This window comes from Rhincodon typus, chromosome 2, assembly GCF_021869965.1.
Source record: "Rhincodon typus isolate 14 chromosome 2, sRhiTyp1.1, whole genome shotgun sequence".
Taxonomy (NCBI): domain Eukaryota; kingdom Metazoa; phylum Chordata; class Chondrichthyes; order Orectolobiformes; family Rhincodontidae; genus Rhincodon; species Rhincodon typus.
This window is the reverse complement of record NC_063333.1, coordinates 143,227,159-143,245,721: the sequence shown is the minus strand read 5'-3', so window position 1 is coordinate 143,245,721 and position 18,563 is coordinate 143,227,159. Positions and strand designations below refer to the sequence as shown.

Here is an 18,563-nt window from a genome sequence, read left to right as displayed (position 1 = left end):
CTGCAGTGGTTCAAGATGGCAGCTCATCACCTCCTTCTCAAGGGCAACTAGGGACAGGCAATAAACACTGGTCAGCCAACAATGCCCATGTTCCATGAGTGAACTGAAACAAAAATTACAACGTCTGCCTTTTTCTCCAATTCGAGCAGGTGTAAAATATGGAACATAATAAACAGGAGCAAAAGTAGGCCATTCAGTCCCTCAAACCTGCCCCAACATCCCAAAAGATCATGGCTGATCTGCTCCAGCTCTCAACTCTTCTTTTCTGCCAGTTCCTCATGGATTTTTTGAAATAGCAAGCAGTTGAGGATTATCTACCTTCTCTTTAAATACTTCCAGTGATCTGACCTCCTCAGTTCCCTAGGATATAGAATCCCAGACTGCCCTCTGGGAGCAGAAATTCCATTGCATCGCAGTTTTAATTGAGGGCCCCCTTATCCCGTAGAAGGACTTACGTTTTTGCTGTGACGTCCACATACTGTCCTGGCCGAAAATGAGCAGCATATAAGGGAGTACCTTGAATAAAATTTAAATTTAAATTAAATCCAGCCAATCACAAATGATTCAAACATCAAAGTTTTGATTACATAAAGTGATTAAAACACAGGTTACATAGATCTTGGGATCATTTACAGCGCACGTTACATTCAAATATTCTCTTGTTTCTGTCCTTAGGTTTCAGCAATCCAATATCTTTGTAGTCACGGTATAATTAAAATCAGAGGCACTGAGGCCAACTGTAGTCAACAAAATACTGCAAATCAGCCAGTTCTACACCGAGTACAATCAAACCCAACAGCTAAAAACTAATATTCTTGAGCCTTAGCAACACAATGCCAGCGTATCTGTATTGAAAAATTAACCCTAACATCTTTTATACCTAGCAGAACTAGCACCTCATTATTCAAGTTCTATTCCTTCATTAAAAAAAAGGGCAGATAAACTCACTAGGCTTGAAAGTGGGTGATAAGAGAAGTGCCACAAAAAACAAGATGCTGCAGGATTGCAAGTGTATTTTGTTTTAAAATGTATGATTACAACTTCTGTCTTTTGCTCCCATTTACTAGGTATGGGATTCACATTTGTCAGATGTTAACATGGCATATAACTGGGCAATACAAAGGCCAAGGAAACCGAGCAAGTGATTCCAGACCAATGCCTTCACATCAGGTAGTTGTCAGAAACTGCCTAAGGCTGATAATCTGTTGTAGTCTTTTACGACTTACACCAACAATCAACCTTCAACTTCACGTTGGGAGGTGACTACCTAGCTGGAACTGGCTCAGCTCATTCAATTAATCGGAGCACAAAAAAATAATAGAGCTCAGTAGTATCCAGGATGGGTAGGTAGACTGCATACACCCACCACAAATTTATGCTCAGGTAAACAGAAAGGTTGAAATTCCTCTTGCAAAAAGGGAGCTGGGGGATGACTTACAGGTCCTTCAAATCCTGAAAGATTTAGCTAGAATTGATAATGAGAGAATGTTCTTCTTCACAAGTGAAAGCAAATTACAGGCCTTACAACATGGTTGAAATGATCCTACAGGCACATTAACAGAAACCTTAGTGAGTATTTAAGGGTTATGATGGTAGATTTAGAGGAGAGAAGATGGATGTAGCAGGGTGGAATAAACACAGGCATGGTCTGGTTGTTCAGTGCTGTATATTCTATGCAATTCTCACAGCTGCTTGGAAAGAAAAAATGTAATTGGTCACAATATCCAAGCAGGATGCCTGGTTTGTACAGCTCACCCACTTAGTCTAGCACAACTGCATACAAAGATAGGAAAAGGAAACTTTCAGCCTTAATTCTCTGCCAACAGCAACCCAGTAATTTCTGAAAGCATTTGCGCAAACATTGCATATTGACAGTGTGGACCTGGTTTTAATCAGTACAGCTTTAGAATAGATTTTAGAGAGGTTGATGTTAATATTTGTATTTCACCTTCATTTCTAGTTACCTTTGCTATTATTTATTTTTTAAAAATTAAACTTTGTTTCAAAATTGATTTTACCATTAACTATAAATTCATTCCTTATTCCCAAATCAGCAAGCCTGAAGCAGGAAGTACCAAACAAAACCCAAATGACTCAAATCTGTGATTATTTATTTAAAAGGTACAACCGTTACAATTTGGCTATTTTAAGTGGATTTTGAGCTATGCTATACAAAAATCTAATCAGTAATCATGCTGATTCTACCAAAATGGTTGGAATGCTTCAAACTACTTAAACCAGAGAGGCAGCAAATGCTGATGAGAATGAATAACATTTCTTAGAAAACCAATCATTTCCCTTCCCTCTTTTCCTATCCTTCTGTATATTTATTATTGTTGCACTGCTGCCGATGGGCAGCGCTTGTTAATTGTTCTTGTAGTTTGTAACAGAGGTGATTTGGTGGTGGTAAGAAAAAAATCTTAATTTTCTTATTTTTCTTTTAACTGTACAGACCATCAGTATATTGAAGAATTCATGTCTAATGAGTCTTACTGAACAGGAGAGAACTTTTTTTAAAATTCCTATTTTATATACGTAAAACCAGGGAGATGATGACACTTCATCTTCAGATTAAGAAGTCATACTGGATTTGAAATATAAACTCTTTTTCTCTCCACAGATGCTGCCAGACCGACTGGGATTCTCCTGCATTCACAATGCTTGCCACAAAATGCTTGCTATATTCTATTCCTCTTGGAATAAACATTAAATTTGCACATCAAACTTGCGTACTAACATTTTCATTAATGCATCAGGCCACCCAACTGCAACCTCTCTATTTAAATGATATGCTCTAAAGTGGATAATGCATATTTTCCCACATATCTGTCACCTTCCTTTTTTTTTGCCCATTATAATCAATGTCCCTTTTCAGACTCCTTGTGTTCTCTTCACAACTTATGTTCCTAGTTGCCCTTGTCATCAGCAATTCTAACAATCTTGCATTAAGTTCCTTCCTCCAAGCCGTTGATATGAATAATAAATTGTTGAGGTGCCAATACAGATCGCTGCAGGCATTCCATGCATACAACTTGTCAAACTGACAATTTATGCCATTCCGGTTTCCTGTTAGCTAAGCGATCGTCTCTCCATGCTCATGTATTACTCCCAACACCATAGGCTCATATTTTGTATAGTAACCTTTGATATGCTCCCTTGTTGAATACCTATAGGAAATCCAAATGCATCAAATGCACAGGTTCTCCTTTATCTGTCTTGCTTGTTACTTCCTCAAAGAACTCAATAAATAAGTCAACCAAAATTTCCTTTCAGAAAACTATGTTTGCCTGATTTTACTGAGGTTTTCTAAGTGTGCAGCTTAATAAGAGATTCCTACATTAATGACAGATGCTAAGCTAATCGGCCTGAAGTTTCATGCTTTTTCCTTTCTTAAAGGGAGGATTAAAATTACTACTTTTCAGTCTGATGGGAACTTTCTTGAAGTTGAGAAATTACAGTAAACTAAAATCAATGCTTCGACTACCTCTGCATCCATTTAAGACCTTAGGGTAAAGTCTACTGCAACCTCGTCAGCTTTTAATTCTCGTAACGCTCACAGCACCCATTCCCTAGTAGTTGCTTTTAAGATTCCCCTAAACCCCTTTCACCTATTGATTAACAATTTAAGTTATTACTTGCATCCTACAGTGAAGACAAACACAAGATATCTGTTCACTTCATCCACCTTTCCTTATTTCCCATTAGGACTAACAATTCACTTACTGTTTTTCTTTTTAAATACCTCTAGGAACTCTTACAAGCTATTCTAAATTTCTAGCTTTCTTTTGTAAACTATTTCTCCTCCCTTATAATTATTTTTCAGTCATTCTTTGCTGATATATATCTATGTAAACTTCTGACTTGCCACTGATCTTTCAAATCGATAGGACCTATAACTTTCTTAGGCACAGATGGTGCCTCCTTCTCAGAGGATCTTTCGTTTTTCGCTGGAAAGCAATTTTGCCGAGTGTTCAAATATCTCCATAAATGTCTGCTCTTGATATGACCATGAACCTAATTCTTCCAGTTCACTTAAGCCAGGTAATGCTCCCTGCCAGGATCATCACCAAATCTGCAGAACAGCCTCCATCACACTGAGCTTAAGTTTCTCAATCCATAGACATGAACTGCGGATGTGCTGGCCTTGGATTACACTGATGGCCATCAGCTCCCATTATCTGCAGCTGCCACATATCACATGCCCTGTGTTTAATCAAATATTTTGTTAGCTCATGGGAGATGGGCAATGCCGGTTAGGCTAGCATTTATTAGCTATCTTTACCTAACTAACTTGAAGAAAGTGGTGGTGAGCTGTTGTCTTGACCTCTGCAGTCCTTGGAGCGTAGGGACAGCCACAGTGCTATTAGGGAGAAACTTTCAGGACCCAGTGAAGGAACAACAATCTATTTTTAAGTCAGAACAGTGGGTGGCTTGGAAGGGAACTTGCAGGTGATGGTGTTCTATGGTATTTGTTGCTCAGCTTTTTTAGTAGCAGAGTCGTGACTTTGAAAGACGCTTTTGCAGGACCCTTGATGAGTTACTGCAGTGCATCTCGTAAATGGTACACACTGCTGCCACCGCACCTCAGTGATGAATGCTGAATGTGAATGGGTTACCAAACAAAATCGTTGTGTTGTCCCCGATGGTGCCAAATGTCCTCAGTGATCCTGGGGTTGCACCCATCCAGACAAGTGAGGAGCATTCCATCACACACTTGACTTGTCTTGTAGATAGTGGACAGGGAGTGGGGAGTCGGAAGGGAAATTACATTCCTCAGAATTCCCAGCCTCTGACCTGCTGCAATTTATATGGCTAGTTCAGTTTCTGGTCAATGACAGCACCACCCCCAAGGATATTCATTATGGGAAGGTTTAGCTATTGCAATGCCATGTCTCTGATCTGCTTTGTGCATACGGGATAATTTTAATAAAGGTCCTGCTTCACCAGACTGAATTTCCCTAGTAAAGATAAATGGGGGGGGAGAAAAGACACACACCCAGTTCCCTGAGAAGTCACACCTCCATACCTCTGGGATCATGTTGTCTGCAAATTTTTGCTTAGCCCAAAACAAATGCACAAGATCTGTATGAAACATTACCTGGTTTAATAATAGCATTTTCAGACACCCTGAAAATTGAGATTTTCTGTTTTGGGGGTATCCCTGCTAGCCTGTACTTTTCCATAACAGACTCTGATTTCTGCAAAGAAAATAAAAATCTCTTAAATAGATGCACAATTTAACGACAGCCTATATTTATATGGCAGCTTTAAAGAAAATAACCCAAGAAACGTCAGAGGAGTGAGGACATAACTTTTACATTGGGCCAGAGAAGGAAATATTACAGCCAATGACAATGGTTTACTCGAAGAAGTAGATTTTAACTGAGCACCTTAATGGAGGAAAACAAGCAAGAGATTTGGTAAGGTTTAGGAAGGGAATTGCAGCTGAAGGTAGCTAAAGACACAGCCAATGGTGGAGCAATTAAAAGTGGGGCATGCAAGAGGCCAGGGATACATGACTGCAGAGCTGAGAGGATTGAGGGAATTGGTGGAGATTAGAGGTGGGGAGGCCTCAAAATTCAAAAGCAAATCGCTGGAAAAATTCAGGTCTGGCAGCATCTTTGGAGGGAAAGAAGAATTAACGTTTTGGGTCCAGTGACCCTTCTTCAGAACTGCTTACAGCCAGGAAAAGGTTGGTGATATAAGCTGAAGGTGGGATGGGGAGAGGTCTCAACAATAAGTGGAGATGGAACACAGACACACAGAGAAAAACAAGTGGGCAGACAATAGAATGAATAAAAGTTAGCCTGGAAGACTCAATAACTGCTGATAGGGACCATTAGTGGCTGACAATAGGTTGTTTATGGTCACAGCCCATGTGATGACAAGGCCTGGTGTGTGGGGGTTAGGGTAAAGGACATGATAGAAGATGCTCAGGCCCTAAAATTATTGAACTCAAATCTGAGTATGGAAGAGTACAGAATCCCCAAGAGGAAAATGAGATGCTGTTCTTCCGACTTGCGCTAAGCTTCCCTGGAGGACTGCAGCAAGACTAAGACATAGATGTTGGGAGCAAGGTGGTGTGTTGAAGTGGCAGGAAGCTCAGGGTCATTTTTGCTGATTGAACGTAGGTGTTCTGCAAAGTCGTCACCCAGTCTGTGTTTCATCTCTCTAAGGTAGAGGAGATCACATTGTGAGCAGCAAGTACAGTAGATCAGACTGAGTGAAGTGCATGTAAATCGCTGCTTCGCCTGGAAGGTGCGTCTGGGACCTTGGTTAGTGAGGAAGTGAGGAGGGAACTAAGGTGTTACACCTTCTGCAGGTGCAGGGGAAGATGTTGTGCAGGTGTGGGGAAGTGATGGGAGTAGAGGAGGAATGGACCAGGGTGTCCTGGAGGGAACGATCCTTGTAGAAGGTTGACAAAATAGGGGTGGGTACATGTGGCTGGTTGTGGCATCCCACTGGAGCTGGTGGAAATGGCAGCTAATGATACTTTTGATGTAGATGCTGGTGGGATGGTAAGTTTTTTTTACTCATTCATGGGATGAGGACATCGCTGGCTAGGCCAGCATTTATTGCCCATCCCTAATTGCCCAGAGGCAGTTAAGAGTCAACCGCATTGCTGTGGGTCAGAAGTCACATGCAGGCCAGACCAGGTAAGGACAGCAGTTTCCTTCCCTAAAGTACGTTAGTGAACCAGATGGGTTTTTCTGACAATCGACAACGGATTCACGGTCATCATTAGATTCTTAATTCCAGATATTTACTGAATTCAAATTCCACCAACTGCCGTGGTGGGATTCGAACCGGAGTCCCCAGAACGTTACCTGGGTCTCTGGATTAACAGTCCAGCGATAATACCACTAGGCCATCGCCTCCATCTTAAGTGAGGACAAGGGGAGGGCCCTATCGCTGTTGTGGAAGAGAAGTAAAGGGGTGAGGACAGAAGTGGAGGAGATAGGTCAGACATGACTGAGGGCCCTGACTACAATGGTGGTGGGGTCTTAAAATTCAAGGTGCATGAACTGGGAACAAACATTGGCCAGCCAACACAAGTGCAGTGTGTGACTATGACCAGGTGAATTATATCGCAGTAGAATTTTGTACGAGCATATAGCTTGAGGGTGGAAGATGCAGTCAGTCAGGGGTGTATTGGAAGAGTCAAGTACAGAGTTAAAATGATCAAGGAGGGTGTCAGGAGAACAGACAGAGAGAGCACGTGCGAAAGTGAGAGACACAGAAAGGTGGGGAGGGAAGAAAGAGAGGAGAGAGAAAGAAAGAGTGTTTGCAAGAGAGAGAGCGAGCGAGAGCAAGAGAAAACAAGAACACAATGGATGTATCTGGTGGAAGCTCATCTTAGGCTCAAATACCACATTTCCTGAAGGAAATAATGGCTTGTAAATAAGGCATCTGTTTTCCTGCACTTAACCAGTTCACTGGCTGACTGCAAGTCCATTACAATTTTAGACATTATAAAAACAAATTCTTCAGTGTTATTTTGTTCATTAATAAACATGCTATAATTTATATGAACTTGCATCATTCTTGCTGCACTGAAGTCCACGGTACAGTATGTAACAGAAGACCTTTCTCACTGAAATAATTTAGCAGGAATTTAGTCCAATTCAATCGGAATGGTTTCAGTATCATGCCCAAAGCCTCTACATCAAAAGTATCATTAGCTGCCATTTCCACCAGCTCCAGTGGGATGCCACAACCAGCCACACATACCCAGCCCTATTTTGTCAACCTTCTACAAGGATCGTTCCCTCCGGGACACCCTGGTCCACTCCTCCTCTACTCCCATCACTTCCCCAGGCTATACATCTTGTTATGGTCACAGATCAGATCATTAATTATGTTCCTATCTAGTTTAGGGGCCAGGCAAAGTTTGGAATCTCAGGTACTTACGAACAAAATAAACCCACAAGATTCCACGGCTTTGAAAACAAAAAATAAACTTTACAAAGTAACAGAAGTACAACAGTCTGCAGTACATACTCCTTTACTCAAACAGCCAGAATTAACATTAACATTCCTACCTGCAGCTAAACAATGCATTCATGAATAATGATTACTGAGGTAAGAGAATGCTGCTAACAACCATGGAACTATATCAAGCTGTGATGAAAGCACTTTTCATCCTGTGTTAAAGAGGAATATTTTCTAGATTTCAAATGGAGGCTGTCTTTCCTTACTAAACTTCAAAATGGCAAAAGGGATCTGATTGATTGATCTGCTAATTGCTCAGGTAAGGAAGCTCTGTTGAGAAGTTCAAAATGTACATTAAGTGTTTGACAGATAATCAACCCAGATGGTGCGTGTGTGAAGTTCCTCATTAATATGCCATACACCAACTGTCGTACAACATCTGAATTTTGAGTAAATGCTAGGAATTGCATAGAATTGTGGGCCTTTCCTGCAATTTTTAGTTTAATCGGAGTGACATTTGAGCTCTGTGTGCTAAATAGCCTTTTCCACATACAGACTTTGCATTTACAAATAACTAGATTATCGCCAAAATATTTCAAGTTGCTGGACTCTGAGAAGCACCTTCTGAGCAGGATGCTATTACTGTCTTGTAATGTTACTTTGAAACGATTTATTTCAACTTTTGCTTTAAATCATAACTTCCTGTGTATAACTGCTGCTGTGCATTGACTTAAATATGCAAAATGACATAAATAGGTGAATTTGCATTAAGAAGAGACACCAGAATGTGATGAGCACTGCACACGATGTCTGCTTGCAACATACCATAGTTAAGGGAAGAATCATTCAATTTGTTGCATGGAGTTGCAATGGTCTTACACTGTAGGATTCACAAGGATATAGTCTGCTTATGAAAACTATACCTCTTCCAGGGCAAGAGGATTATAAAATATTGGAAAAAAGTTTTTACTATTATTTTTGGCATTGGGAAGTGCAAGGGAGAAGTAAGAGAGTAAAATGCAGGAAAATAAGCAGAAATCATTAGCGGTGCACGGTCATGCATTCCCACCTCATTGAGCTACAGGAGGTCTCAGTGGAAACAGAGGTGATGAGAACCTCCATGCGTATTCCCACACCAATAGTTGTATAATGAGTCGTGCAATGTTCAATCTGTTTCAAAAAATTTCTTTGTACTTTGAACTAAAAAAAATTTAAGTAGCGATTTTCAAGTCCTCAATGCCCCAAAATGCTTTACAGCCAATAAATTTTGTTTCACTCATTCATGGGATATGGGCGTCGCTGGCTGGGCCAGCATTTATTGCTCATCCTGAGTTGTCTTTGAGAAGGTGGTGGGGAGCTGCCTTCTTGAACCGGTGCAATCCATGTGCTGTAGGTAGATCCACAATGCCCTTAGGGAGGGAATTCTAGATTTTGAGCCAGATCTAGGTGGTCCATCCAGTTCCATTCCTTTTTTCTTTTCTAGCAGTTAATGCACCAAATGGCTCAACAGGCCATTTCAGAGTGCAGTGAAGAATCATCCACATTGCTGTGGGTCTGGAGTCACATGTAGTGCAGACCAGATAAGGACAGTATTTCCTTCCTTAAAGATGAACACTAGTAAAGCAAATAGGTCTTTGTAACAAGCAACAATTTCATGGTCATCATTCAACTGGATTCCAGAATTTTTTTTTGGAATTCAATTTCCAACATCTGCCATGGTGGGCAGCACCTTGGAAACTCAGCAGTGAGTTCCTAAGAGTGGGATAATATCCCAGTAATCTGTTTCAGTGATGCTGACTGAGGAATAAACACTGGATAAGGATGCTATAGAAAGTATATTATTAAATTGGAAAGGGTGCAAAAAAAGATGGGACTGGTAGGTTTGAGTTAGGAGGAGAGGCTGAGACTTTTATCCCCTGGAGCATAGGAGATTGTGGGATATATAAAGCTGTATAAAGTCATGACAGACATACATAAAAGTAAACAGCAAAAGGTCTTTTCCCTAGGTTCGGGGAATCCAAAACTAGAGGGTATAATTTTAAGGTGAGGGGAAAAGATTTAAAAAGAGACCTGAGGGGCAATCTTTTCACACAGAGGTGGTGCTTGTGTGGAATGAACTGCCAGAGGAAGTAGTAAATACAAGTATAGTTACAACTGTTAAAAGACATTTGAACAGGTTTATGAATAGGAAAGGTTTAAGTCAGCAAATGCAGGCAAATGGGACTAGTTAAGTTTGGGAAACCTGGTCAGTATGGACGAGTTGCCTGAGGAGTCTGTTTCTGTGCAGTATGATTCTATAACTCTCACTCTTCAAAACAGTGCCCTGGGATTATTACCTGCACAAACAAAAGGGCAGAAGGGGGCTCAGTCAAACATCTCATCTGAATAACAGCATCTTCCCAGTGCTGCATTAGAATGTCAGGCAAGGTGTTTGTGCTCAGCTCACTGGAGTAGGGCTTGAGCGCAATCTTCTGGATCAGAGGTAAGATTAGTTATGTCTGACATTGAAATATACCCAGCATAATTATTTCTAAAAATATAACTAAAATCTTCTTTATTCATGCAGCCAATAACTGCTGGATGTTTGAGCATTTATGAAGAAATCGAGGTGTCAAAATAACAGATCAATGACCATCCCTCTCAAATTACCTTCAAGGCCTGTGTGGGGCATTCATAATGCACATAAAATGTTTGTAAGGAAGCCAGCAAAATAAAGTTTCCACATTGTTCACTGGCAAATTAAAACATTAAGAACTGTCACAGAATCAAATCCAAACCTGTCCTGAATGGTAGCCCATTCCAGACTCTCACCACCCTCGGAAAAAATTGTCCCTCTGGACTCTTTTGTATCTCTTCTCTCTCACCATAAATCTATGCCCTCTAGTTTTAGACTCTCCCCACAATGGGGAAAAGCTGTCAGCTTTCCGCCTTATCTATGCCTCTCATGATTTTATATCCTCTATAAGGTCACCCCCTCAGTCTCCTACACTCCAGTGAAAAAAGTCTGAGCCTATTCAATCTCTCCTTGTAAACAAATACCCGAAGTAAACCGATCTTATTATTCCCTTGATTGGGAGCTGTTTGCTTGGTGGATAATAAACTGGTGAGTAGCTACATTTTTGACTATATTGTTGTATGCAGACATTTGTATTACAAGCTGATCTTCACTGCCCTGTCACCTGAAGTGAGGTTTATGCACATGGAAAAACCTAATGCAAAATAAATCAATCTTTGGACAAATTTATTCACTGTACTCAAGCGAAAAGCATGATTCCCCGGTTAGTGAAACTTAGCATGGACTGCCAGAGAAAGCAGTCAATGGTAGAAGTGTGCTGTTCCCAACCCTGAATGTAGTAACATATAACAGCATTGTTGTACATTTTGGGAGTAAGGAAAAGTCTGCTGCTGATTAGTTTGAATAGCCTGCAGTGGAAAGGGATCACAATCAGGTGACAACCAAATCAATGGAAACATTATCGTCAAGTTTTCACAGTGAAATATTCTGGCTTCATCATCTGTAAGCAGCAAATCAATATTCTAAAAGACACTCAAAGCTCACTGTTATGAATTCCTCTCGTTTAATGTACTGTAGCATAAAATCACTTCCTGTGATTAGTTTTTGTACAAATCTCTAACCATACGCATCTAAAAGAATCTGCATTTCAAGGTCGATTGCTTTTAATGACTACATTTTAAATGTTACTCTCTTCATTTACACCAGGTACTGGAAGCAGACAGATTTCTCAAAATAATAAAGGTTAATGCTCATACTATGACAGTTCAGTCAAAATAGACACTCCGTCATTCTAGACAAAATGCATTTTTGTAATTACTGCCCTTCTAAAGGCCTTACTATAAAGTCAAATTAAAACAAAGCAGAGCATATGAATAAACATAGCAAAACAGAAGCAATATTTAAAACATTACACTGACAACAACTGTCAATTCACTACTTCTAACTCAAGGCTGGCTGTGGAGCTATTTCCATTAATTTGGTCCATCCAGGGATTATTTTCAATCAATTACAGTTCATTTGGAAGCTATCTGCTCACATTGATTGAGAAAATTCTCAATTCGCAATTGACTCAATGAACTATTTTAAAAAGATGTTACAGTAATTTTAGCAATTACTGAAACATTTTCATGGTAATCTACAATAGGTATTCTATTAGAAAAATATTTAAGTTGTGCTGAACTGTACGGAAATATGCGGAAATAAAACCACACTTTGAAAATCCCGCTGCACCCAGAGTTCAATCTAAAAAAGAAATCACAAGCTAAAACTGTGCCAATATTTCAATAGCAAATCGTTCACACAGAGAAACTCGGACCTCAAGATTCTGGTAAAAATTCGTCAGACACAGCATGACCTTGGCATCTACACAAGCATGGCCTGATTTTACCAAAACATTCCACTCATAGTACTTTAGGGAAAATTTCAGGTATCACAAGTTACTGACATCAATTTTACCTTCCCAAAGCAAAAAAGAGAAGCAGGTAAATTGGGAAATACTTAATTGCAAAAATACACAATAGATTTCTGCAACTTGGTGAATTGGCTCACCCAGGTACAACACTCAGAGAATCTCTAAAAGGATCTTCTCATTGGTAAATTAATTTAAATTAGGAAAGCAAAGGCTAAAAAAGTTATTTTATTGGCATATACTCTGGCCTGTCCAACTTTCAATTATACCTTGTACCCAGGTACAGATCAGGGAAAATATCCACTACAGTCTCAGATTAAAAGAAAAAGGCACATCACAGAGTGGTATCAAAACATGATGCATGATGTCAATTGATTGCAACTCAAGTTGCCTTTTCTGGGATAAACCATTTATCTTCTGGTTCGCAGCTATCGTGTCTATTTATAGCAAACATGAAAACATGGTTCCAAACACAGACTTCAGTCAATAACTAGTTAGCAGGTCCAATTTCTAAGCAGCCCAACTAGCTCGGCTGGTAGTGAACGTAACATTTAACCCGGGGATATGATCTTGTGCGATGAGTGTGTGGGTCAACTCAGCTGGCTAGATGGCTGGAATATACTGCAGAATGATTCCAACAGCAGATTCAATCTCTATCTTGGCTGTGATATTTCATGGAGACCCTGTCTCCTCGCTTTGATCAAGGTTAAGACGGAGTGGTGCCCCTTAAGCTGGGTAACTAATTCTCTCTCTCAAATGGAGAGGTGTCTGCAGTCCCTCACAGATTGTTAGCATTTACCCATAGCCCAAACATATATACTAGGGTGAAACCTTCCCGAGTTCTCTGTAAATATCTAAATGCAGTTGCTGCATCCACAACAATAACTTCCTTTAATCATCTCAAGAATCTAACATTGAACTCCTCTTTATTGATCTGCTCAGTAACATTACAAGCTATATGTATTCTGTTCCCACCCAGTTCACTCTATACAACTTTTCTTGACTCTGTGATTATCTCTGTATTGTCAAGCCTGCCTGGCTCCAAATGGAAAGGGGGAAGTCACAGCCAAACATTAACGTAACCAATACCCTTCGATTAATCAACATACCGTCATCACGAGCCACATTCCCATGTCACTAAATTAATTCCCTGCATCAGATATTTGCTCAAACTTGACCAGGCACTGAAAGGAAGTCATTAATCTGCAGTTATAATCTCCACAAAAGCTGCCAGACCCACTGAGTGTGATCAGCAATTTCCCATTTCTGACATGAAATTATTTTATCATTTTGGACCCAAAGCCAAGCTTCAAAAATCAAAAACTAATCAAAAACACTTATCACTACAACAGCATCTGCCACAGCCTGAAACACCCTTGCTGCTCCTGAAACCTTCACTTAAAATGTTATTGCTTCGAGTCTTCAATTTTCTTCAGCCCTGCCTCATCACCTTCTATAAAATCCAAATGCACTGTCCAATACAAATTCACTCATTGCTATTGCCCTGACTGACCTACACTCAATTTTATCCATGACTTCAAATCTAACAGCCTTGTCACGCCCTCTCAGCAAACGTGCATCCGCTACAGCCCTTCGACTGCACAATTTTTTATAAAACCATTCCTTCCTTCTGCCATCCTCCAGCATAAGAACTCACTGTCCATTCCTTTTTGGGTTTCACTTACATTTCTCACTATCAACCCCTCCCCTTTAAGTGCCTTTGACTTATTTTACAACTAGTTATATGCAAGTTTTCACTTTTTAAAATTTATTTTTAAAAGGTAATACTTCAAAAAAGCAGCTTCCAAACACACACAAAAAGGTTAAACATAGATTTGGAGCACAGAATGTCATTTTCTCAAACTTCGCTGTGGTTGAATTAAAAAAAAACTTTAATCCTATGAAACAACTCTCTTTCAAGACCCAACATTTCAGGCCTCTCTACCCTTTCCCACAGGGTGCTTTCCCTTTTCTTTTGGATGTGTTGTGATCACCTCCGCCCTTAGACCCTGGTGACAAGGCTGGCTCATTCTGTGGATGTCATTTCTAATCAGCTTACCTTTGCAATAATTCTTAATAATTTTTCATCATAATTGCTGGATTTTCAGGATCAGAGCAGTTGCATGAAATTGGGAGTATCTACGTCAAGTGGTGGGTAAATTCAACAAGGTCACATTTTCAACGCTTGTAGTTTTTGTACATATCACATTGACCCATGGATCATTTATCATTGATGAAGAACATGGGTTTCTGTTGCTTATTGCACTATTTGTATCTCTGCACCTACCTTATTCACAAAAACATGTCACAGTGGACCATAAATTATTGCTCAGAAAGGAGCCACCAAGCATGAAAACTTTTTGACAAGTTCAGCACAGGAACTGCATTAGAATCATATAATGTTACAGCACATCAGTAGGCCTTTCAGCTTGCAACAGCGCTCTGGTTGAGTATCCAGTCAGTACTGCTTCATGGTCTTCTGACATAATCATGCATATGATTTTCTTTCAAGCATGGAGTGTAGGACGCTGAGGGGTAACCGTACAGAGGTTTATAAAATCGTGAGTGGTATAGATAAGGTGAATAGGAAAGGTCTTTCGTCCAGCGTAGGGAGTCCAAAATTAGAGGGCATGGGTTTAAGGTGAGGGGGGATAGATTTAAAAGGGACCAGAGGGGCAATGTTTTCACACAGAGGGTGGTGTGTATGTGGAACAAGCTGCTAGAACAAGTTGCAGAGGAGCGTAGAATTACAACGTTTAAAAGACATTTGGGCAGGTATATGGATCGGGACGGCTTAGAGGGATATGGCCCAAATGCAGGTAAATGGAACTAGTTCAGTTTAGGATAATGGACAAGTTGGGCCAAGGGGTCCGTTTCGTGCTGTATGACTCTATTTATCGAATTCTCTTTCGAAAGGTTACAACATTCCAGGTTAGAGAAAAACTGGCCCTGGAGAAAGGTTATTTCCTCATGCCATCTCTAGTTCTTTTGCCAACCAGTACCTCTGTTTACTGACCTTTCCGTCATTGAAAGCCATCGCTCCTTGATTACTCTGCCTAATCCCCTCAGGAAATTGAACACCTCTACCTAGTCTCCTTTTTGCTCCATGGAGAACCATCTCAACCTCTCCAGATAACTTGAGTCCCTCATCTCTGGTACAGCGGTCAAAATTTGCATTGGCACCCTCTCCAAGACTTTGACATCCATCCAAAAGTGTGGTACCGCATGGCATTGCTCGAGAAAATCATCCTCAAAACTATATCGCAAAGATACAATGTCTCGCTTTACCAAGGGTCAGGCTAGCTGCCTTTTCTTGGGATACCTGCTGTAGTTGGAAAATAAACTGAAGGTATTTCACTGAGGAGAAAATCCAGATAAATAAAAGCTAAGTACTATGAATGCTGGCAATCTGAAATGAAAACAATGCAAGTCTAGAATCAAAAATTAACTGTCTGTACCTCTATCTTCACAGATGCTACTAGGCCTGAGTTTCACCAGAACTTCGCTTTTACAACAGGAGAAAACGGAGAGACTGAAATAGTCGGAGAAATAGAGCAGCCTAATTCACAGTCCTTCACAGTTTATCTTAGCCCATTTGCATAAATATTTAATCATTAATAAAGCAAGACAGACAATAAAACATTTTCTTACATTAAACGGAGACGTATTTTTTCCGCCAACTACCAACGCAGGCTTCTTGCCATCATATTTTTCTTTCGGCGTATATGACACAACATGACAATCTTGAACCTGGAAGCAAAATACATTAAGATGTCTTTTCTATTGAAAAGTTTAATCTATTTACCTTCTATTGAATAGTTTATTTGTTAACACCAACTTATGTCTGAGAAACACACGTGGAAGCTAATATGAATTAATATCGTGTATTACGCTGTGAGATATATTTAATTTACCATTGCAAACTATTCCTGCGTTGCCGAGGAAACTGTAAACCACACAAAGCTACACCAGGACATCAGAGCACAAAATATTATTTCCCCATCCATTTCAATCTAAGTTTCAAGGACAAAATGTGTAAACTGTTGAAGATTTTTCACAATGCTGTTTTATCAAAATGACATCAGGTCATATTTATGCTCCCCCCACCCCCCCCAAAACAGACTTCACAATAAACCACTGGGGGTGAGATATGACTAAGCAACAGGAAATGTCTGTACAAACTATTAAAAAAGATCTCAACTTCACTAGGTCATACATTTGTGAAATGAAAAGACAGTGCTGGAGAAACTCAGCAGGTCCAACATCATCTGTAGAGAAAGAAACAGCGGTAAGATTTTGAGTCCAGTATGACGCTTCTTTGGATCTGAAGGGAAGTAGAAATGTGATGGGTTTCATGCTGTTTTTTTTTTGGCGGGGGGAACTAAGTGGAACTAAAGGAAGGGCAGGGATAGGCACAACATTTAGATAGATTAAATGCCAAAGATAAAAGGCAAAGGAATGGTAATGGCTGTATTTGAGAGACAAAGCAGTAATCTAGGATAGGTGTTAATAGCAGAACAAAGCTCAGCTCTGTTTGAAAGTAAAAACATGAGCAGATATGAACTAGCACTTGGAGAAAGAGGAATTGAAAATGGTGGTCAGAATTCAGAGTCTAAAGTTGTTCAACTCAATGTTGAATCCAGAAGGCTATAAAGTGCCTAACTGGAAAATGACGTACTGTTTCTCCAGCTTGCATAGGACTTCACTGGAATACTGGAAAGCATTGACAGCAGAAATGGGAGCATAAGAGAAAGATGCTGCATTGAAATAGTAAGAGACCAGGAGGTCAGTCATGCTTGGAGACTTGCTCTACAAAGCAGCCAACCAATCTGCATTTGATCTCCCCATATAGAGGAGACCACTTGCGAAGTGAATACAGAAATTTAGTAATCTACTGCAAGGTTTGGAAACAGTGAGAATAGGTAAAAGGCAAGGTGTTAACCTCCTCCAAATGCATAGGGAGATGATGAGGAATGGATTTGTTGGGCTAAGGTCTTTCTGCTACATCCTTGAATGGTGGCATGACAGTTCCCAGCCACTATCTCTCTTGGATGAACCTGTTCTTTTTCTTTTCATGATTAGAAAGACAGAAAGTCTGTACATTTCACACTATTACACTCTCTACACCTTTGCTTTAAGTATTCCATTGTATTACAGAATTTATGCTCTTCTAAAATCACAAAAACAAAACTGATTTCACAATTAATAGCACCTTTTATTTTCATGCCATACTTTTACCTGTAGTAATGTGACTGCATGTTTCTCACCCGCTTTGGTCCACAGAGGCATCATCCCCAACTTCACTGCAACTAGTCCAACCCTCCGAGTGCCTACCAAAAGAGAGCGACGCAAGACATGATTCATTTTTAACTGTGGAAGTCACTGAGTCATAATTTTTTTTTACCTTACTGAATCAGACCAAACAACTACTGGGACAATCTTTTACAGTAGAAAATAAAAGGAAAGCATGATTACAATCTGAAATATCCTAACTTCTTATATTATTAGCATAGATGAGACAACAGGAGCTCTTTTACAAAACTGTGCACTTTGACCACAAAATACACGTCAGACATTCGGACCCATGCTTCCTGTCTGCAAAATTAATCAATGGAAAATCATGGGACTTTGTGCATACATTCTCCCCAACAGAAACATGATTTCTTCAAACTTTTTTAATGCCCCTCAAGAAATGGTGTGTAGGGGTAACAGTAATCCAGGACCTCAGTCGACTGTTCTAAGAACATGGGCTTCAATCTCACTACAGTGGGTGCTGAAATGTGAATTCAATAAAAACCTGGAATAAAAAGCTAGTCTCATGGCAACCATGTGACCACAGCTATAAAAACTCATCTAGTTCACTGATATCCTTTCGGGAAGGAAGTCTGACACCCTTGATTGGTCTGGCCTCCATGTGACTCCAGAATCTCAACAATGTGGTTGACACAATATGGAATAACATAACCCATAATGTCCATTTCTGAATCACCTGCTACTCAACATTCAACATTAAGAGATCAAATATACACTAATTCTAAATACTATTAGGTAGAATTTAACAAATGTCTCTCAGCCTTTATTTTGCCCAACTGTGCAGAAATATTGGCAGGTTTACCAAAAAAAAACATGCAATGGTTAATGCGAGAATTCAAGGTGCAGGGATGTCTGAACACAGCAGGCTGAGTAGCAGGTGATTCAGAAATGGAC

At 40.0% G+C, this 18,563-nt stretch overlaps 1 protein-coding gene across 1 annotated transcript in view; it reads right to left on the bottom strand.

Moving 5' to 3' along the window:
* Positions 1–17,834, bottom strand: part of mrpl3 (mitochondrial ribosomal protein L3) — a 54,607-nt gene extending 36,773 nt beyond the window's left edge. Inside the window, exons 1-4 of the mRNA XM_048612604.1 lie at positions 17,595–17,834; positions 16,008–16,106; positions 5,099–5,198; positions 456–516 (exon numbers count right to left, since the gene is read on the bottom strand). Coding sequence (XP_048468561.1) covers positions 456–516; positions 5,099–5,198; positions 16,008–16,106; positions 17,595–17,720 — 386 coding nt within the window. The 5' untranslated portion in view covers positions 17,721–17,834. The remainder of the gene's footprint in view (positions 1–455; positions 517–5,098; positions 5,199–16,007; positions 16,107–17,594) is intronic.
* Positions 17,835–18,563: the final 729 nt, after the last annotated feature.